The sequence below is a fragment of the Toxorhynchites rutilus genome, chromosome 3 (assembly GCF_029784135.1).
Source record: "Toxorhynchites rutilus septentrionalis strain SRP chromosome 3, ASM2978413v1, whole genome shotgun sequence".
Lineage (NCBI taxonomy): Eukaryota > Metazoa > Arthropoda > Insecta > Diptera > Culicidae > Toxorhynchites > Toxorhynchites rutilus.
Genome location: NC_073746.1, coordinates 117799958 through 117824094, shown reverse-complemented (window position 1 = coordinate 117824094; position 24137 = coordinate 117799958). Strand labels below are relative to the sequence as shown.

The window sequence follows — 24137 nt, the reverse complement described above, 5'->3', positions numbered from 1 at the left end:
TTCTTTAATGACATTCTACATTCCATAAAGGGATTTCGCCTTATCAACGAATTTTTCAACCGGTATCCATCCAATACTAATCAACACTCTTTGATTGAATTTTGATTGAAAAGTGGAAAAAATCAAATAAAAAGTTATTTGAAAAAAAAAACTTTTTGAACTTTGTTCAGAACATGAAACCGAAGTTAACATAATCATTTTACACTGTGCACATGCATGCATAATACGCATGCATGCGGTCTACTTTGCAAAGAAAAACCATAGAAACAGTGCCCCTCCGTTGGCTTCAAGGGTCAAGTAGACGGAGATTATTGTGAACCTTAACCGAGGAAACCTTATCGTTCGCTCCCATTCAATTATCGCGCAGCAGGAGGGCGTCTCTGGCGCACTCGTGGGAATCCTTGAACCGGTTTAATGAGCATAATGCATTTCTGTTTATGAGTTTTCGCAACGTTGATAACCTTGTCATCCCGCCATCGCAGCCCGTTGAAGATGCGAGGCGATTAAAGGCGGACTGAAATCTTCACGTGGTGGGTCATAGGTTAGCTTGCGAGACGTCGATCATTAAAAATGAAATTATGGTGTCTCCTTGGCATGTATGTACAAGTACAAGTGGAACAAAAAAGAATGCGTATATATATACAACACGGCTTCGCTCCTTAACTTGCTCACTCAAGGTCATTGTCAGGTTTGTATCGACTGCAAAATAGTTTACGTCAAGATGAATACTATCTGATTTCATTAATATTTTTCCATTTCAACAAGGGTTCGAAAGCTGCAGAGAGCAATTTGTTTTAATGGAGGACGGCTTTTTCAGATTATCCAGTTGAGAATTTATTTATTGACAATACTTATCAACGGGTTGACTTCAAACCCTGAAGACAGGAAAGCAGGAAAGGCATTTTTGTATGAAACTTATGCTAATTGTGCAACTACCTAACCTAGTAATTAATTGGGTAGTTGCAGAATTGTTTCAAATGGTGCAGAGTGAGATGTTGTTGTATGGTTTGTTTGTTTGAATGTTTTATTGGATACATAAAAATCTAAGTGTTCTATATGAATATTTAATCGCCACTCCATCCTGTTGTTTGATCATGAAAAGGCTAAGGAGTGCACGCTGTAAGAAGGCGAAAACAATTATGGTTCCGCAGACTCCTCCTTCTGACTTTGAAAAAATATGCGACTATTTTCAGAGCAGTCGATATTGGCTTGGATTATATCGAATACGATGCATACGGAGCCCAAGCGGTGAGATGTTCGCAGTATAACTGTGATACGAAAAGGGAAGACTCCTTGGGACATATTTGCATCTACAGTGCACCTCCTATGTTCGAGCGATGAGTTAGAAATTAGAAATTTTTTTTTTTTTTATTAAATCGTTTATTTTTACAGGCTCAGTTACATAAGTTTAAAGGAGCCGAACTCCTATCTGTATTGTTACAAGTATATATAATCATTTTTCATTAATTCTAGTGTTAATGAAGTAGAGAACCGATTACTCGCGGTTTGCTCGAGTTTAGAAGGGTGACATTTTTTTCAGGAAAAGGAAGGGATATAAGGATATGTTGACAATGTTCACACTCACATTCGCACTCACATTCATCATACTCAATTCTTAAGCCTATCTTATATCTAACATGTATTTACATTTCACCTTATTCTATTGTTAGTAAGAAGGGATTTAATTTCTCGCGAAGGAAAAGGAAAAGGAAAATATAAGGATATAAGGACAATCACACACGAAGATCGATAACTTTTAAGAAGACGTATATTTGGGACATGTAATCAAGGTCTAACCGAGCCAACACATCTCTCACCGGCACATTGGGCTGTCTTCCTCTGGCCCGAAGAGAGTTTTCTAAATTCGATCTGGCAACAAGATACACCTCGCACGACCAAACAACGTGTTCGATGTCGTGGTAACCTTGGCCACAAGCACAGATATTGCCATCGGCAAGATTAAAACGAAAGAGTAGCGCGTCTAACGAACAGTGATTGGACATGAGTCGAGAGAAGGTGCGAATAAAGTTCCGACTCAAGTCCAGACTTTTGAACCATGGTTTGAGGCTAACCTTAGGGATAATCGAGTGAAGCCACCGACCCAATTCATCTTCGTTCCACTTACGTTGCCATTTAACGATGGTATTTTTACGGACTAAAGAATAAAATTCATTGAAGGCGATTTGACGCTGATAAATATCGCCTTCAATTGCACCTACCTTTGCCAATGAGTCAGCCCTCTCATTACCCGGAATTGAGCAATGTGAGGGGACCCAGACAAAGGTAATGACATAACAGCGTCTGGTTAAAGCACTCAAAATTTCTCGTATTCTCTCAAGGAAGTACGGCGAGTGCTTTTCCGGCCTCACTGAACGGATTGCTTCGACAGAGCTAAGACTATCCGTTACAATGTAATAGTGTTCAACAGGTCGTGAGGCGACGCTGTCCAGCGCCCAGTGTATTGCTGCCAATTCAGCAATATACACTGAGCAAGGATTCTGAAGACTGTGGGAGGTGCTAAAAAATTCGTTGAACACTCCAAATCCTGTGGACTCATTCATAGAGGACCCATCAGTAAAGTACATATTATCACAATTGATACGCCCATATTTTGCATTGAAGATCGTAGGAACGATCCCCGATCGATGATAATCTGGAATTCCATGGATTTTCTCCTTCATGAACAGATCAAAATGTACAGAGGAATTGATGTAGTCAGGAAAACAAACACGGTTGGGAATATACGAAGAAGGATCAACCTGCATGGAGATGAATTCATGATATGAAGTCATGAATCCAGAATGAAAATTTAGCCCGATCAGCTGCTCAAAATTTCCGATCACCAATGGGTTCATGACCTTACACCGGATGAAGAACCGAAGAGATAATAAATTGAAGCGATCTTTTAGTGGGAGTAGGCCTGCCAAAACCTCGAGACTCATGGTATGCGTTGAGGGCATACATCCCAACGCGATACGGAGACAAAGATACTGAATTCGCTCGAGTTTAATGAGGTGTGTTTTGGCAGCTGATTGAAAACAGAAACTGCCATACTCCATCACTGAGAGAATAGTTGTTCGATACAACATTATAAGATCTTCTGGATGGGCTCCCCACCAGGTGCCGGTAATTGTACGGAGAAAGTTTATTCTTTGTTGGCATTTTTTACTCAGATACCTAATATGGGCCCCCCAAGTACATTTGGAGTCGAACCAGACCCCAAGATACTTGAATGACATAGCATGAGTGATTGGTTTACCCAAAAGTTGAAGCTTTGGTTTTGCTGGTCTATGCTTCCTAGAAAAAACCACCATCTCTGTTTTCTCCGTGGAGAATTCGATCCCTAGCCCAATGGCCCAGGTTGAAAAATTGTTCAATGTATCTTGTAAGGGTTCTTGCAGGTCGGATTCTTTTGATCCTACGACAGACACTACTCCATCATCTGCAAGTTGTCTTAAGCTGCAATTTTGTGTAAGGCAATTGTCAATGTCGCTTACATAGAAGTTGTACAAAAGGGGGCTTAAACATGAGCCCTGAGGGAGGCCCATGTAAGAGACCCGACTTACTGCCGAATCTCCATGAGAAAAATTCAAATGTTTCTCACAAAGCAAGTTATATAACATATTATTCAATAGAGGAGGTAGACCCCGAGAGTGTAATTTGTCTGACAAAACCTCTATTGAAACAGAATCAAAGGCCCCCTTTATGTCCAAGAATACTGAAGCCATTTGTTTTTTTTCGGCGTAAGCCATTTGAATTTCTGAAGAAAGCAACGCAAGACAATCATTCGTCCCCTTGCCCCTGCGGAACCCATATTGTGTATCTGAGAGTAAGCCATTCGTTTCAACCCAACGATCAAGGCGAAACAAGATCATTTTCTCCAACAATTTCCGTATACAAGACAGCATTGCTATTGGGCGGTACGAATTGAAGTCGGACGCGGGTTTTCCGGGTTTTTGAATAGCTATAATTCGCACTTGTCTCCAATCATCTGGAACAACATTATGCTCCAGAAACCGATTGAATAAATTCAACAAGCGATGTTTCGCCACATCAGGGAGGTTTTTCAGCAAGTTGAACTTAATTCTATCTGTTCCTGGAGCCGAATTGTTACAAGAAAGGAGAGCAAGAGAGAATTCTACCATCGAAAACTCGGAATCAAGATCGCACCTATCTTGTGGTATATCTCGAACAATTTTTTGCACAGGAACGGAATCGGGGCAAACTTTCCGTGCAAATTTAAAAATCCATCGATGTGAATATTCTTCGCTTTCATTCGATGAAGAGCGATTTCTCATGTTTCGAGCCACTTTCCATAATTTTTTCATTGACGTTTCTCGTGACAAACCTCCCACGAAAGTTCGCCAATAAGCACGCTTTTTCCCTTTGATCAAGTTTTTAAATTGATTTTCAAGGTCCAAATACGTTTGAAAATTCTCAATGGTTCCACGTTTTCGAAAAGCTTTAAATGCGTTCGATTTATCCTGATAAAGCTTGGAACATTGGCTATCCCACCATGGATTGGGAGGCCTTCGACGAATAGTGGAGCCTGGGATGGGTTTCGTTTGAGCGCGAACCGCGCTGTCATAGATCAAACGAGAAATGAAGTTATACTCCTCCAATGGAGGCAAACCATCTCTGGAATTGATGGCTAGATCAATCGCGTCCGCATATTTTTTCCAGTCAATGTGTCTTGTGAGGTCATATGCCATGTTTATAGATTCAGAAGAATTCGACCCAATGGTGATGGAAATTTTGATTGGCAAGTGATCACTACCGTTGGGGTCCTGGATTACATTCCACTTGCAATCTAACGATAGTGAATTCGAGCAAAGCGAGAGGTCAAGAGCACTTGGGTTAGCAGGAGGTTTAGGTACACGTGTTGTTTCCCCAGTATTCAAAACGGTCATATTGAAGCTGTTACAAAGGTCATATATCAACGATGAACGATTGTCGTCGTACTGTTCCCCCCAGGCAGTTCCGTGAGAGTTGAAGTCTCCCAAGATCAATCGTGGCTCAGGAAGGAGTGAGCACATGTCAACAAGTTGCTTGCGGCTAACCGCAGCTCTCGGAGGCCAATACAAACTGACAATACAGAGGTCTTTGCCTCTGATGTTTGCATGACAAGCAACAGCTTCGATCCCTCCAATAAGTGGAAGTTCAATTCTAAAAAATGGGTGGCACTTATTAATCCCCAATAGTACCCCTCCGTATCTGTCATCGCGGTCCAAGCGTATTATATTAAAATCGTGGAAATAGAGATCATTTTGAGAAGAGAGCCAGGTTTCGGACAGAGCAAAAACATCACAATTGAATTTATGAATTAGAAATTTGAAAGTATCCAATTTAGGGATAAGACTACGACAATTCCACTGTAAAACAGTGATATCTCCGACCTCTCTATCTAAATTAGACATCAAGAGAGATAATCATTGCAAGAAGGGGCCATGTTTGCATCAATTGCTGCAAAATTGTCTTTAACACTGGAAGCATTGAGATGACAATGGTTCTGATGGAGTCGGAAACGTTAAAACACGTGAAGATTTGATCCACAAGGTCAGTAAACTTTATAAATCCCGATTGGGAAGTTGAACTAGACGGAAAAACAGGGACAGTTGGGGTTTTTGATGTCCCCTCGAGTGCTGGGCCGTTCAAAGGTGAACCATTCCCACGGAAACCAGGAGGAACCTGATTTTGCTTGTCCGCTGCACTCGATTTTTTAGACATGCTAACAGGGGGTATAACCGGTGGGGCTTGTCCTTGAACTTTGGGAGTGGTCACATTTTTGCGCCGGGGATTCCCTTGGAAAATGAACGGTGTGCCCCCGTTAGCTGTGTCCGCTTCCATTTCGTCAACGGGCAACGTGGCGAAGACATTTTGTGTGTTGATTGGTTGTTGTTGTTGGGCCAGTGGAGAAGCGCCCTTTAAAATATCCGCAAAAGTGCGTTTCGAGCGTTCCTTCAAAGAGCGCTTCTGTTTCTCCCAGCGACTCTTGTAAGTTTCACAAGCTGAGAGCACGTGTGGGGATCCCCCGCAATATGGACACTTATGCTCAGTCGCACTGCAGGATTCCCCCACATGTTGCTCTCCGCAAGTTGCACAGCGCTCCTTGTTGGCACAATAATCTGAAGTGTGACCAACTGACTTGCATTTGTTGCAAGTCATGGGCTTTGGCACGAAGAGTCGCACAGGCAGTCTCAATTTGTCCACCATGACGTAGTCAGGGAGGGCCGAACCAGTAAAAGTTACTCGAAACGAGTCTGACGGCGTGAATTTCGTTTTTCCCTCTTCTTGGGATACCTTACCTAATTGGCGACTGTCCAAAATTTTAACGCCCACCAAAGGGAGTCTTTTGAATTTACCAACTCCTTCTTTTATCAATTGGCACGTCAGACCCGTTTCAGTTACCACCCCCGAGATTTCTACGTCATGGGAGGGCACGTAGACACGATACTCTAGGGTGAACCTCTCGTCGATCACAATTGCATTTGCGTGTTTCCGATCACTCACGACAACACGCAGTTTGTTCGGCCTAACCTTAGAGATTTCGACCACGGAGGAATAAAATCTTGCCAGATCTTTCGAAACCTGAATGACATTAATAGATTTTCCTTTAGGTTTGGGCCGGAAAAAAACAACCCATGGACCAGCTCCAGGTGCATCGTCTGGATAGACCTTGACACGAGGAGAGGAAACAACTGAGGGGGAGGACGAGGTCGATTGTTGAGCGGGAGCGGGATCAGTAGGACTGGGAGGCAAGTTCGGGAGTTGAACGGAAGCGGGAGATGGAGGGGGCGAAGAGGAAAAGTTTGCTAATTTTCTTGAGGGGGGCTTGTTGAGGTTAATTAACTCTTTCTCTGAAGAGACATCTTCTGAGGGGGGAACGCGTTTGAGCGACTTCCCAGCCCCCGTTGTAGCTAGTGAGGAGGAAACAGTAGTTTCAATCTCCATTTCAACTTGACCTTCTGCCATTACGGCAGATATGAAATAATATAATTTTGAATTCTTCTATCTTCCTAAACCTAATATATATATTATACCTAAATCGCACACCAATGCGAATGAAATGAAACGGTGTCCCAATCGAACCGCGTGGCAATCGCTCGGTACAGCTGCAACGGTAAATCGCACCACCACACGATGATGGAATCGATGACGATGATAAAGCACACACAGCGATGATACGGCACACGCACCGCGCCCGCGGTGGAGAACTTCTTCCTCACGCTGGTTGTGATTGCTGCTCTTCTCACTCGCGCAATAAAGAGAACCCCGTTAGGGCGAAATAACTTCACCAGCCACTGATAACGGTATAATCTCCACTATATGATAGACGCGAACAAATTTGCGACCGATGTCTTCGGACTGCGCGAGCTGAATGAGAAATTAGAAATAAAAAAGTAGATTAGCCCGAGCCTAGGGATACGGACGGGAGCTTGACGTAGGACTGTGATTGTTTGTTAGTGATTGTATTTGAATTGAGTTTCTTACATTTTTCAGAAATATGTAATTTTTACTCTTTTGATACATAAAATGGAGGTACTGGAAAAACAGTTTCAACTTATATCCTTTAAACGGGTAGAATGAGGTAGAATCCGGAGCCACATTTCACATGGAAACGAGGAACTCGACACAGATTTGTTAAATTTATTTTTATATCGATGTTTAAAAATGTGGCCAAAATACATTGAATCCATTACCACACTTTTCTTCTATTTATTGAACTATGCAGAAGAGGACATTCATCATTCATCAGTACATTTTTAAACACAAGTCTAAATAGCTTGGATCTACATAGATATAAACCTAAGTCTAATAGTTCTATAACCACAGAAATATATTATGGATAAAAATAGCATTTTCTCCTACGTTACCACGTTGTCCGGAACAATTTTTGTAGAGGGTTGTAATAACTTTATAGTGATGTATATTTAGTATCCTATGGCCATCAACGCTCTCTTGCGAAGTTGGTGTAGCTGCTGCAGTGAATCGATCACAATCGAAGCAAATCATTGGGTGCTAAGTTCTGCTTATTTAAAGGGAAGGGAGTGGAGAACGAGCTGGATTCACTCGAAATGAAAATGTGGGCAAAATAATAACATAATTACTTCTAAGGAAGGCATATATGTGTAACATAATATTAGGCTGTCAAAAAAGTCCTGCGGTATTTTTTTTGAATTTTCATTTATTCATAAAATTAGTTACAATCATCTGTTTTAAGTCAAATATGCGCCGTTTTGTTCGATGACTTGTTCCCAACGAGATGCCAACTTCATAATACCCCTGTTATAGAAGCTCGCTTCCTTATTGGCAAAAAACTCGGATAGCCAATTTTCACAGGCCTCTTTTGTGGCTAACTTCTGACTACCTAGCTCGTTCGCCATGGACAAAAACAGGTGGTAGTCACTTGGTGCAAGGTCCGGACTATACGGCGGATGCAAAAGAACCTCCCATCCGAGCTCCCGGAGCTTCTGGCGCGTCACCAAAGAAGTGTGTGGCCTGGCGTTGTCCTGATGGAAGACAATGCGGCCTCTGTTTATCAAAGATGGCCTCTTCTTCATGAGTGCTACCTTCAAGCGGTCCAGTTGTTGGCAGTACAGGTCCGAATTGAGCGTTTGGCCATAGGGAAGCAGCTCATAATAGATTATTCCTTGACAATCCCACCAAACACACAGCAGAACCTTCCTGGCCGTTAATGAGGGCTTGGCCACCGTCTGAGCCGCTTCAGCGGTCTTCGATCACGACCGTTTGCGCTTCACGTTGTCGTAAGTGACCCACTTTTCATCGCCAGTCACCATCCGCTTCAGAAACGGGTCGATTTTGTTGCGATTCAGCAGCGATTCACATGCGTCGAGATGTTTTTTTGCGTCAACGTGTGTGGCACCCATACATCAAGCTTCTTTGTGAATTCAAGCTTCTTCAAATGGTTAATAACGGTTTGATGACTTATCCCCAGCTCTTGGCCGATGCTACGGCTGCTATTATGCCGGTCTTTCTCGGCTAATTCAGCGATTTTGTCGCAATTTTCGACGACAGGCCTTCCGGAGCGTGGCGCATCTACGACGACCTCTACACCAGAACGAAAACGTTGAAACCATCGTTGTGCGGTGGAAATGGAAACTGTATCGGGTCTATAAATTGCACAAATTTTATTGGCAGTTTGAGATGCATTTTTGCCTTTGTCATAGTAGTACTGTAAAATATGTCGGATTTTCTCTTTATTTTGCTCCATATTTGCGATACTATAACTCACGAACGACTTAACCAAACAAAACACTGCCAAGGACTATATTATAGCGCCTTCCAATACCAATACCTTTCCAACAAGCTATAGTATGACTCGATACAATGAATACAACTAGAACTACGCGCTTACAACGACACCTCGCGGAAATACCGCAGGACTTTTTTGACAGCCTAATATTAAGATCGCGAAGACCTAAGCTATCACAATCTGACATGTGAGAGTATACTCTTTTCAAGCCTCTAAATCAACAGTCAATTAGATTCTTTAATTGCATTTTTTTAAATTACCGAACAACATGTTCGATATCATGATCTTTGGCCACAATTACATAAATTGTGAGTAGAAGACACTACACTATAAAAACGTCAATTGAGCAGGAATAAATTGGACATCAATCTAATAAAATCTCTGTCAAACAAGCTCTCGTCAAATTTTTGGGGAGAATAGAGTAAACCATACCATACCATATCATCTCCAAGATCATTCCTCAATTGATTCTGCCAACTGATAAATTCATATTATCGACAAATGGTGAACAATTCATAATACGCATCAATTCACATTGTGAGCAAACGCCCGGACTAGTAGGCAAAAAGATTGCTTATTGCTCAGTGGGGGGAAATCGAAATAACATACCAATTTTAATCATCAAATTGTTTACATTTCCACTATGTTCATGTTTTCATGTTTTAACCAATAAAAATTCTGGATTAATTTCCTATCGGATGGTATACAACACAAAATATATCACAAAAACAATTTTGCGTAATGTGCGTTTGAATTCCCTTTATGAATCGTTACATGCCTCATTTTCTATTTCGTACCCCCTTATATTGAAATCAAAGACGTAGTCCTACATCAAAATCACGAACATTATAATTCAAACAATAAATATCTATCTGCAGTATTTTATTAACGGATTTTTTTATTAAATCATTTTAGTGTACGAAAAACGAAGATCAAAAACTTGTTGCGAAAAAAACGATTACAGTTGAACCTCCCTAGTTATTCATTCATTTGTAAGTACAGTGGAATCCGTTTATGATCGAAGGGAGGTCATAATAAGCGCACGTCATACAAAGCATATTGTGAAATAATTTAAATATCTACTTATGCGTGTAAGGAAGTCATTATATCCGACTTTTTCACAAATAATTTTACATGAAAACCAAACTTCGTTGTGTAATTATGTAATAATAGGCGGCAAATCAATATAAACGGAATCAAAATAAACGGATTCTACTGTATGTATTTCTGGGATTCAGTGTGGTATTGTTCATCTGTCAGTACAAATAGATGACTTCTCAACAAAGATTGTAGTCAAAATGATACAGACAAAACATCAGTTAACATTAGAAATCAATGGATTATCACTATAACAAAAAAAATATAGAAAGTTGTGTCCAAGACACGACCACATTTTTGACGTAGAACTACGCTGTTATACTATTTAAATCGCTTGTTAATAACTTTGGATGTTATTTTACAATGCTGCGAAATTGTAGAAATAACTGTTTAGTAGAATGATTTGGTCCCCTGAAATGTTTTTAAACGGTTTTATTTAGCTTGCCCTGTAATCTGTTTGTATGTTTGTAGGTTTGTAACATGTTTGTCTGTAACGCTTTACCACATTAATGGAAATTTAAAACCCTTCCTGTTGACCGATTGATCTGAAATTTGGAACACACCTTTATCTCTGTAGTCATTATAAAACTGCGAATTTCATGATCTTGAAAATATATATATATATATATATATATATATATATATATATATATATATATATTCAAAATTCTATCAATATGGGTATCAAATGAAAGGGCTCCACTAGTAGAATACAGTTATTATGAAAAATACAAACACAAGATGGCTGCCACCACAAAATGGTGGACTACATATTATATCAAAACCCCGTTAATATGGGTATCAAATGAAAGGGCTTGACTAGTAGAATGCGATTATTTATAAAAAATGCAAATCCAAGATGGCTGCCCCTATCAAATGGCGGACTACATATTATGTCAAAACCCGATTTATATGGGTATCAAATGAAAGGGCTTGAATAGCAGATCACAGTAGATCATGAAAAATCCAATCCAAGATGGCCACAATCACAAAATATCAAATTACTTTATTAAACGGTTTTATTTAGCTTGAACCGTTTGTATGTCTATAGGGTTGTCCCACATAATTAGAAATTTGACCAATAGGAACTGACCGAATTTATAAAACACCTTTATCACTGCTGTCATTTTAAAACTGCTTATCTTGGAAAATCCAATTTGGCCGCCGCTACAAAATAGCTGATTCCATATCATCTCAAAATTGATTGAGATATGTGTATCATGTGTATCACACGAACGAACTTGACTTGGAGAACACACTATGTATTTTCTGCAATCCACTCAATATCGGTATCAAATGAAATTATTTAACTAATAGAATACAGTACAACGGTTTTATTGTAGAGAAATATTCTAATGAAACAGATAATGTACAAAAAACTAGAAAATAAAATAAGTGAAAAAAAACTTTTTAAGTTAAACAAACATAATAATGTACTAGTCTTCTCAATGCCCTAGACTAATGAAGGAGAGGTGTGATAACTGCTATCTGCTACTTGCCTAATTACTTTCTAGCTTTTAGTACATTATTATGTTTGTTCACAATTAAACCGTTTAACTTAAAAAGTTTTTTTTGCTTATTTTATTTTATTGTAGAATCAGTTGATGATAATTGATGATTCATTCTTGCCCTCGCTGAACAATACAGCCATTTCATGCCAAACCGATATAGTGGTTCTCAGATTTTCTTCAAAAGTGGTAGTTTTGTTCTTTATCGCAAATTATTAGACCCGTATTTTTTTAATTTTTTTGTTAGGGTGACTATTCCATTTTAGGCTGGTCCGAAAAATCCATTTTCACCAAAAATGACTTTTTTCAAAAATTCATAACTTTCGAACCACTGGACCAATTCAGATGTTCGACATATTAAATTAAAGCCAATTAGCTGGTCTTTTTTGGGAAAAAAAACTACAGTTGCGCTATATTTTTAAATTTTTTTTTTCTGGAAAGCTGGAGATTTTTCACATAACATACCACGAAACCACGGAGGCGTTTTTTTTTCGTTTTTAAGTTAAGTTCAAAATTACCCGATGGTCCAAAAAATCATTTTCCTTTTTTTCCCAAAAATGATTTTTTTTTCAAAAATTTACTACTTTTAAACTACTGGACCGATTCAGATGATCGATATATCAAATTAAAGCCTACTAGGTAGCCTTTTTTGAAAAAATAACCAATTTGCCAATTAATTGGATTATAGTCATATACATCCAGTCTAGTCGCATAGAAATATTGAACGAAAACTGAGAACATGTTAACTTTGAAAAATCATATCTTAAAAACGAAAAATAACACCTCTTTGGTATTCGGATATATTTTGTGAAAAAAAAAACCTAAGCTTTCAGGAAAAAATATAAAAAAAATATGGCACCCTTGGTCCCGAAACGATGTATACTATAAAAAAACAAATATTATCAATAATTACGAAAACAAAATTAATTTTTATTCAGAGTGTAATATTTTTTTTTCAAACAAGACTAGCTCATTGGCTTTGATTTGATATGTCGATCATCTGAATTGGTTCAATAGATCAAGAGTTATGATTTTTTGTAGTGGAAAAAATGGGAAAAAATTATATTTCGGACCACCGGTTAACTTTGAAAAATTATAACTCAAAAACGAAAAAAAAACGCCTTCCTGGTTTCGAGATATGTTATGTTAAAAATCCTCAACTTTCCAGAAAAAATATAAAAAAATATAGTGCATTTGATCCCGAGACCATGAAAACTATAGAAAACAAATACAATCAATAATAAGGAAAACATAATTCAAATTTTATGCAACTGTAGTATTCCAAATTCCAAATTTTCCTAAAAAGACCAGCTAATTGGCTTTAATTTAATATGTCGAACATCTGAATTGGTCCAGTTATGAATTATGAAGTTATGAATTTTAGAAAAAAGTCATTTTTCGCAAAAATGCCAAAAAATGGATTTTTCGGACCACCCTAAAATGGATATGGTCACCCTAACAAAAAATAAAAAATACGGGTCTAATAATTTGCGATAATGAACAAAACTACCACTTTTGACGATAATTTGAGAACCACTATATCGGTATCGGGACATATCGGTATCGAACAGAATATCATAATTACATCCATTATTACACGATGAGCTTTCGTTGAAGCACATTAGTCTGGCAACCAAGCTTAATAATCCACCGTTATTAGAAATGTCCGTGAAAATTCATTAGACCCACTCTTCGTTTCATCTTTGAATAAATGACTTGCAAATTTGAAGTAGGTACCGCAGTCCACGCAGCTGCAATTGCGTTACTTATTTTGGTCTTTCGCATTAAGTCGATTATCTCGATTCGCTTGTCGTTTCATAAACGGAGGGGCTTGCACACTTAGCTGGCGACCTTCAGGTGAAGAATAATTGAATCTGACTTTGTTAAAGCACACAGCATACATTGAAGCAAACATTCCCTGTCTGAAATCGAATCCCTCCCACCAGTCATACTCCACTTGTACTCTGGGCAGAGTTTGTTTACATTTCTTCACGCTTAGTGTCTGTTGATTGAAGTAGCACCGTCATTTGTCTCTACAATTACAGTTTGACTGTACCTGCAAACGGTATTGGGCAAACGCTGATCGTTGTGCTCTTCTGCGAGCAACACAACACAGAAACACAACCAGTCAATCCCCCGCGGCATCACGTCGACGCTCAGCTCAGCCTTCGTGACTCTGTCGCCATCTGACTATCTCAATGAAGGTAAACCGTTAGAGATACATACTCGATTCGTACGATCGCCGGTTGGTTTAACATTTCTGGTAATTATTTCATACATGCGAGCATGCAATGCGCGTTTCGTAACTCTCGTCTCCACTTACCATCCTGATTGATGTCCCACACTATGACTTTTGCGCCCAGTTTGGTCAGCCGTAGCGCGAGCATCCGACCGAGACCTCCCCCACCGCCGGTGACCAGCACCAGCTCGCCGTGGAGATCCTTCTTTGGTTTGCCGAACAGTGCGAAGAAAATGGCCTGCGAAGAAGAACGGTTTAAAAACGTATTAGAATTGTTTACGGTTGACTTAACGAGTTTATATGTGTACTGTAATAAATCACAATTCATCGTTTTGTTGTGCACAAACGAATGATAATGAATAACGAAGGTCAGTGTTATTGAATGTCTCTCTTCTCGGTTATGGCTTCAGCAAATAATACCCGAAAATAAGGACCATTGGGAAGGGTCAATAACAATACCGAGGCTCAAGATGTCGATGGTCAAGGTACTGTGTACATTTTCATACTGGCAAACAATCCGAGCGGTTTGCCTACAAATAGTTTGACAAACATCAACGTAAAACCTTACCGGAGTGCAGTAGGCACGATTACCAACCATACTTAGAAAAACAGTTGGGCTTAGCCAGCGCACATTGGCTTCGCGTACAACAGTGACGACAAACATTACGAGTTGAGTGTTGGCGTTCTGGAACCTAGAGGACTAGAAATATTCATCCGTTGTCGGATGCTAATAGATGTTGTCTCGAGCAGAGTCAATATTGGCACACGGTGCAGGTTAGCAGTTTGCGAACAGTAAACTGCAGTGGTTATGGCATTCCAGGCGAATTAGATCGTACTTACGATTTCTAGCGGTACGATGGTATATGAGAGGTATAGGAATGTGGAAGCAATATAACTGAAGTAATGATATTTTTCGAGCATCTTCAGTGATTTAGATTCAGAGACATTTTTTTCTTTCACTCACGGAACGATGACCAATGAAAGTTTTTCATAATCAGCCGTTCCTTCCCAAACTCCCAAACCGATATAGTGGTTCTCAGATTTTCGTGGAAAATGATAGTTTTGTTCCTTTTCGCAGAATATTAGATCCGTTTTTTATTTTTCCATAAGGTTACCCATTTCTATTTTAAGATGGTTCGAAAAATCAATTTTTCTTCTTGTTTTTTTTTCAAAAACGACTTTTTTCAAAAATTCATAACTTTCGAACCACTGGACCTATTCATAGGATCGACTTGGAAAATTCAAATGAGTTTTTCAAAAAATGTCACATTAAGGTTCAGTTTGTTTTTTGAGTGTTTTTGACAGAGTAGATATTACATTTATTTCTTCATTTTTTTGATAAACGTGTGGCGTTAAAATAACCTACTGCGATTAGCTCAAATCGATATTCTGTAAGATCGAAGATCGACGATTTCACCAATATGAAATATTGTTGTTCACCCTTTTAGCTGTCTGCGGATTTTTTGAATATATGACAGCACTACGAAGCCATCTTTGCGTGAGCAGGAAAAAATAAAAATACTTTTTTTTCAATCTATTTTATTATATTAGGCTGGGGAAAAAATAATCCATTATTTTCTCGGCATTCAGTTGTGAGTTACAGGGTGTTGACTATGAAAGTCAACAAAGAGAAAATCGGTACATTTTACACTTATTCTAAATTGTGAATGGTGTTTATGGTGCCGATACTGAGACAGTAAAATACGTGCATTTTTTTATTTTTTTTTATTTTTCAATTTTTTGTTAGTGCAATACACTAAATTAAGATCTCTACGGTCACCAATAGATGTGCTCCCGTGGCCGAGTGGTTAGCGTCATAACTAACATGCCGGGTGTTCGGGTTCGATTCCCGTTCTGGTCGGGGGAATTTTTCGTCAAAGAAATTTCCTCCGACTTGCACTGTGATCACGCGTATTCTAGAGCTTGCCACTTAGAATGCATTCAAGACGTGTTATTTGGCATAGAAATCTCAACTAAGTACTAATAAAAATGACGCAAGTAATACTACGTTGAGACGGCGAAGTTCCTCTAGGAACGTTAGTGCCATTGAAGAAGAAGAAGAAGAAGACGGTCACCAATAGACCGTTTGAAATTAGCGATTGACTAGAAACGTCCAGAATTGACCAACAGAGAAGGTGTTGTGTTCCATCAAGACAACGCTCACACAATTCCGGGAGCTTGATTGGGATGTTTTAATGCGTCCATCGTATGGTCCGGACCTGTCACCAACTGATTACCACCTTTTTCTCATTCTCCAAATTTTCTGAGCAATAAGAAATTGGGATCAAGAGAAGGTTGTTAAAATGTACTGTTGGAACTTAGTCGCCAATAAGGACCAAGACTTCTATGAGAGAGTCATTATGAAGCTACCTTTAGAACGGGCTCAAATAATACAACAAAACGCTGCATGTTTGACCCAAATCGAACAATCCGAAGCATATTAAAAAAGAAGTTGTCGGTGCAATAATTCAGTCGGGGCTCAACGTGTTAACGACGGCAATTTTTAAAATTCAATGTTAATCAATAGCCCTGAGAAAGGCTGTTGACTGTTCGCTGGCTGGAGTGATACTATTATTTGAATCTTCAACTTAAATTTGTTTGTGTTAAAGAGACTTTAAACTTTTCAGCCTCTAAGATTAGAAATCGCAAATTACCTTTCTTTACATTCTCGCTTGATGCAATATTTATACAAGGGCGAAGCTTGAGTTCATTTTTTTTCCTTTCTGCTTGGTATTGCATCGCTCGCCAAGTATGTCATAACTACTGTGGCATGCTTTGTACATGTTATGAAAATGCATTCCGGTTTTGACGCGATTGATTCACACGACAGCAGGAGAACAAGTGAGTTGTGCCAAGCCGCTATGTTGAGCGATGGTTTCCATCGGCTTTATTTAGTATTATAAACCCTTCTACTCCCTAGTGGTGAAAGCCTCGTTGACTGAAACCCCACTTGCTCTGTTTTCATACGCGTAAGTTATTTTTATCTGTTATTACAAAATGATCATTTTGACGGTAACTTTTGGGAACTCACGGCTTTCAGAAACATATGACTTGTGCGACGAATATCAGCAGAAAATTAAGCATCAAACACATATTGGATTGGGGAAAAAGAAATGTCGTATATTATCAATATATGGCAACAATTGAACATATCTTATGTTGTACTTATCGCATCGGGTCATACTATACGGCTATTTAAAGATGACAGTCTGTGCTACAAGTGTCGTTTTGACAGTGTTGTGATTGTCCTTTTCAGTCTCAAGTTAGAGCACCTCAAAGATGGAGTCCACCAAGCAAGAAATTCGCCATATTTTACGTGTTTACTACCTGTGAGGTAAAACTGCAACGAAGGCGGCCGAAAAAAATCGTGTAGTTTATGGACCCGATACTGTAACGATTCGCACCTGGACCAGGCACAGCGTTGGTTTGATCGATTTCGTTCTGGTGTAGTGGCTGTCGAAGATACACCCCGTACTGGTAGGCCAATCGTCGTGGAAACCGATAAAATCGTTGAAATCTTCCAAGTAGACCGGCATGTGAACACTCGCTCGATTGGCCAGGAACTGGGTATAGACCATAAAACCGTTTGGAACCATTTGCAGAAGATTGGATTCCAAAAAAAGCTGGATGTATGGGTGCCACACGAGTTGACGCAAAAAAATCTTTTAGACCGAATCAACGCCTGCGCTGCACTGCTGAAACGGAACGAACTCGACCCATTTTTGAAGAAGATGCTGACTGATGATGAAAAGTGGATCACGTACGATAACCTAAAGCGAAAAAAGTCGTGGTCGAAGCGCGGTGAGCCGGCCCAAACCATCGCCAAGCCCGGATTGACGGCCAGGAAGGTTTTGCTGTGTGTTTGGTGGGATTGGAAGGGAATCATCCACTATGAGCTGCTCAACTATGGCCAGACCCTCAAATCGGTTCTCTACTGTGAGCAGCTTGACCGTTTGTAGCAGGCGATTGACCAGAAGCGGCCATAAATGATCAATAGGAATGGTGTTGTTTTCCACCAGGACAACGCTTGGCATCAAACATCTTTGATGACCCGCCAGAAGCTACGGGAGCTCTGATGGGATGTCCTATTGCACCCATCGTATAGTCCGGACCTGGATCCAAGTGATTATCATCTCTTCCGGTCCATGCAAAACGCTCTTGGTGATACTAAGTTGGCCTCAAAAGAGGCTTGCGAAAACTGGCTGTCTGAGTTTTTTGCAAATAAGGAGGGGGGTTTTATAAGGGGGGGATAATAAAGTTGCCTTCTAAATTGCAACAAGTTTGCGAACAAAACGGCGCATATTTGACTTAAATTGAATAATTTTAAGTATGTTAAATAAAGCGCCAAATTTCGATCAGAAATACGACATTTCTTTTTCCCCAACCCTATATTTTATTGCAACCCATAAACATCCCGCGGTTCCATAGCGCCGCGTTGGTGATTGTCTGGGGTACCGTACCCAGGCGTGGAGCGTAAAAAATCAATATCAATAATCAATAATCAATAAAAGACCAAGGTTCTGGAGAAGGTTGTGGCCCCGGGACTTCGCGAACCGTGCGTGAAATATCTTTACGCCTTTCAACAGGCGCACCTTCCCACATGGCGAATATCGTCCAAGCGTGGTGTCGGAGGTGACTGATTTAATCGATGAGACTTTGTGCCCTCCCAGCTCCCCGGACCTTAATCCCCTGGACTTTTATGTATGGTCGTACATGCTGGCCAATCAGAGCGAACATAAAGCGAGCACTATGGACCAATTTAAAAAGCTCAATTCCAAGATCTGAGACGAGATGCTGATGGACCAGGTACGTGCCGTGTCCGATTCTTTTCAGAAACGTCTCAAGGTCGTCATATAGCACAGAGAGGGGGTGCTCCCAGCTAATATGTAGTAGAGGTTTTCAATGAACATGGTCTCAATAAACCTGTATACCTGGAATCTCCGCAAGTCATTAGGCGAAAAGGTTCACTGTGGCGCACAGCACAGTTCGGTATACATACAAAACATATAAATAAAAAATTATTGTCGGCAATAAATTTGAGAGTCTTTCATACTCCTCTGCTTGTTAGTCTCGGAATGTAAAATTAATGCATTTAGGATTGCCGTCTATTTACTAATAAAAGTGAATTTTTATTTGCAGTATGTTTGCACTTACAAAAAAAAGGGCAGGTTTTGGCAAATGTTCGATTTTTTGAATAGTTATTTCAATATAACAGACTTTATCTCTTCCATAAGTTATAGTATTCCGTAAATATTAGATTGTTATAACTTTTATTTTTCCCTACTCAAAAGGAAAAATTATCAAGCTAACTGCCAACACTGGCAAATCATATGCATGTCAAGAACTTAAACGAGATCTTTCGGAGCAAAAACAACATCCGAAAGTTCTCGTACCAACACACAGCTCACAATTCACGAACTCTCTATTATGTCGCACTTACCTTCGATGTCACATTGCGTGGATCAAACCTTCTGCTCTGTTTCACTCCGCTATCTCTCACTTTTTGCTTTTGTTTTTAAATTTAACGACTATTATCAGCTAGCACTTTCTCTTGAATTCACTGGCATTGTTAAGTCCAAATGCCATACAAATCGATACGCTTTTCTGGCACTTTTGCGTCATTTCCTGATCGGCCAAGACGATTGATTTTGATTAACTTCTTCACCACAAACTCAAAATTCTCAAATCTCGCCAAAATATCGCACTCCAAAAAATCGAAAAGCAAATTTCCAGCGTCGTGTGCGAATGTGTTGGTATGCATATTTTCATAGGAGGTTCTAAGCTAGTCAGCTTCAATGTGACCATGCTAACTAGGGTTGCTACAAGGTATACCGGTAAGTTTCTTCGGTTTTACAACAGATGGCGTAACTTGATTATTAGTCCAGTGAGTCAAATTTCCAGACATTCGTTGGAAAGCTACTGTCATTGCGCGTCTTTTTTAGTAGCGTGAACAACATATTTTTTTGCCACTTCTAATATGTCGAATTTCGTACCAACGAGAGTTTACTTCAATATGAAGAAAAAAGCTGCGGAAAGTCACCGCATTTTGGTGGAAGTTTATGGTGACCATGCTCCAACTGAGCGAACATGTCAGACGTGGTTTGCACGGTTATAAAGTGGTAATTTTGACTTGAAAGTCGAAGAACGTTCCGGACCACCAAAAAAATTTGAAGATGAAGAATTGGAGGCTTTACTCGATCAAGATCCGTCACAAACGCAACAAGAAATTGCAGATATACTTGGAATAGCTCAGCAAACCGTATCCGATCGTTTAAAAGCAATGCGAATCATCCGGAAGATAGGACATTGGGTGCCGTATGAATTGAAGCCACGAAATGTCGAACGTCGTTTTTTCACGTGCGAACAACTGCTCCAACCGCGTAAAAAAAGTATTTTTTGAGGTAGGATTACGTCTTTCGGGAACATATTGGGGTACAAATCGAAAATCGAGCGTACCGTGAAAATTGTCCAATTTCAAATGCTTATTGTTCAGTCATTTCATGATGGATTGATGATATTTTTGCGTAAATCAATTTCGGCACTCCATAACAATTTTTTACATTGGATAAAATAATATATGTCATTAAACTAACTATCGAACAATTGAAAAATCTAGACCCATATCCTAACGGAAATACCCACTTCTGATAGGTCGAAATTGACGACAAATGCGGCAGGTCCCAAACAGAGACATCAAAATCAAGCTGCCTAGGGGGAATTGGCATTGCAGATACAACAAGTGTTTTTTCGTTCCAATAAGAATCTTTCGATTGAAGAATGATGTTTCAATGAAGTGAATAGAACTTATGCTTGATAGAATATAAATAAAATTTAAATTTGGAACTTTCATGTTGATTGCTTCGTAAAACTTTTAGCACAACTGTAAGTGTAAAATTGTGTATGGTAGCTATTGTGTTAAAATGACTTAAAATATGAAACGATTTTTTTCTCCCAAGGAAAGTTCATGCGACGAGCAAAATTGGAAAAATGAAGGAATATTTGAAAAAGTGATTTCACATATGCTCTACATATCGTATTGGGTGCTGTTAGCCCAATTGAAATTCGCATTGAGGCATGTAGCATCGTGTTCCGTTGGGTTTAAAGCGAAAAGGAAATGGGTTGAATAAACACTCAGAAAATAAAAAAATATGAATGAAATTACTTTTCCATTTCAAATATATTTTCTCTATACTAAAGTAACACTTTTACTCTGTTGAGAAAAATTGGGTTCGATAATGATAATTATCTTATATTGCTTTGATGACCTTTTTTTCTTTATTTCATCCATACATAACATAGGCGCCATCTCATCCAGGACCACAGAGGGCGGCTTTGGTACGTGATACGCACCATCTAATGACTAATCACCATCCTTCTATCATTATCACTTGGTTATGGACACTGGTGGAGTGAACAAACAATACCTAACAACCAGACAAAACGGACCCAAATCATTATCGAAGAGTTTAACAATGTAATACTTCAAACATATCCAAAATCAGCGTGCAGCAGATAGCCTAACGGAATCCTACGTCAACTATGCGGTCGTGTCTTGGACACAACCCTCCTGTGACTTTTTTTTTGCATCGAACCGGTACTGGCGATGAAAAGTGGGTCCATTACGACAATCCTAAACGTCGGACAACGTATGGATACCCCGGCCATGCATCAACATCGACGGCCGCGCGTAATATTTACGGCCAGAAGGTTATGCTGTCTATTTGGTGGGACCAGCTGGGTGTGGTGTACTATGAGCTGCTAAAAATGAATGAAACCATTACGAGGAACATCTACCGATGAAAATTGATACGTTTGAGCCATGCACTAAAGAAAAAATGGCCACAATACGAGCAAAGACACGATAAAGTGGTTTTGCAGCACGACAATGCTCGGCTGCATGTCGCGAAACCGGTTAAAACAGACTTAGAAACGCTGGAATGGGAGCTCCTATCCCACCCACCTTATTCTCCAGACATTGCTCCGTCCGATTACTACCTTTTTCGATCGATGCAACATGCACTGGTAGACCAGCACTTCTCCAATTTTGATGAAGTCAAAATTGGATCGATTCGTGGTTAGTCGAGAAACCGGTCTATTATTTCCGCATTTCCGGAATCCGTGAATTGCCAGAAAGATGGGAAAAAGTTGTGACTAGCGATGGGCAATACTTTGAATATTAAATTTGTAACCATTTTTACAGATTAAAGCATTTAGTTTTGAAAAAGAAAAATTATAGGAGGTTGTATCCAAGATACGTCCGCATTGTTGACGTAGAACTACACTGTAATTTTATATAAGACACTTGTTTTTAACTTTTTGTTAATATCAACAATCTCGAAAACAGTAGCATTGCTTCATTATAATCAAGATTAGCGCAAATGCAATCCTACCGAACCCAAATAACTTATAACATTCCAGTACGACATTCAAGATGCTTGGTATTTCCCAAATAATTTTCTGGCGCACAACATTAACGCCTGCTTCACCATAACGTCAGTTTAATGCATTGATACAATGTTAAAGGCACCAATCAAGCCCTTATGATGACGGAAAACAAACAATGTTAACTGCTTGGAAAAAGACTGAATATTTGCCTCAGCAGGGATTCATTACTAATACCCTAGCGCAAATATCCGCTATCGCTATCACCCCTCCTTGTTTATAATTATCATTAAGGCTGCATAATTTGCACCACCAAAAATCACAGCATCAAAAATTACGCGATTGTTGCATCGTGACAGGGCCAATGCATACGGGAGCAGATACAAATGGGGTTTCAGCGTAGAGAAGATGCACTATTTTTACGTACGGGTTATAAAGCACGCACGTACGCACACAAATCTTCATATATGGATGGCTTGAAGCAACTAAATATACACACACTTATCTCCGTTTTGCGCTCTAGAAGCCCTTTCTGTTAATATTGCCGGTTTCGATTAGCGTAGCTGTCATCATTGGTGGAGAGAGTTTTGCTCCCGTCACGCGAAACCAAATCACAGGCAAAATTCCAGAACATTCTTTTTCTTGGTGAGCCGACGATAGCCTAGTTTGATGACTCCCCACACAATTGTGTATAGTGATCCCCAATAATCGTTCGATTAATCGATTAATCGATACTACCTTCAGAAATCGATTATTAATCGAACGAATACTGCGCAACCAATAATCGAAGCGAACGAATAATTTACGTCGATTAATCGATCCAAACCCAGAGAAAAAAAAACATACGGCTGCTGCAGTTTTATCCTGAAATTCAATCATTTGACGCTCCCCTAAAAACGCAAATGAAGCTCAATGCAGTCAACGCGAATTGAGTTTCCTTTACGATTTTTGGGGAGCACAAAAGATAATAATTTATTTTCAGCGGAATGAACACATTTTGTTTCATCCCAGATGGCTTTCTAGCAAATGAGAAATATTAGTCTAACTAATTATTTCTCTCGGTGAGACCAAATAATCTATTAATCGATTGATCGTAATCGTATCGAATAACAAACTGCTGAAAAGTATTCAATTAGCTGATGAACGATTAATTTCAAAAATTGGGGATCACTAATTGTGTAGCTCAGAACCTTAATGCAATGGCGTCAGTTTGATACAATGATTACAATGCCAGAGACATCAGCGAGTGAATAATTTGGTGGCGTCCACAGCTCAATCCGAAACGAAGACATGTGATGACGCAAAACAAAGAAGAACAACCGATTTTCATTGGTTTGAATACAGAACGAGACTGAAAGTTTTTCTCAGCGAGATCCACTGTTTATACTCTAGGAAAGTATTCCCCTTCATTCTTTATCTTTTCCTTTGTTCACGGAGATTTTAAATTCTTTAAATCCCCTTCGTTGCTCGTTATTGACAGCTCTGTTCGGGAAAGCACACAAATGGACAGAACAAATGTATAGGAAAATGGAAACGCTTAAAGTTTTCATGAATTTTAACCATTTACAAACCAGGGGATTCTAATGTATAGCATATTAAACAAATCTTATGGAATTTCCGATTCGTTTAGTATGTA

The 24137-nt window shown here is 39.4% G+C and overlaps 1 protein-coding gene across 7 annotated transcripts in view; it reads right to left on the bottom strand.

Moving 5' to 3' along the window:
• The window catches only part of LOC129775813 (short-chain dehydrogenase/reductase family 16C member 6), a 94505-nt gene that overhangs the window by 22319 nt on the left and 48049 nt on the right, over window positions 1-24137 (bottom strand). For 6 of the 7 annotated variants that reach the window (XM_055780928.1, XM_055780930.1, XM_055780926.1 and 3 more), the window contains exon 3: window positions 14204-14357. In XM_055780928.1, the coding sequence (XP_055636903.1) occupies window positions 14204-14357 (154 nt within the window). Of the gene's footprint in view, window positions 1-14203; window positions 14358-14411; window positions 14546-24137 lie in introns of those variants that run through there. The other variant, XM_055780931.1, reaches the window with a different exon arrangement.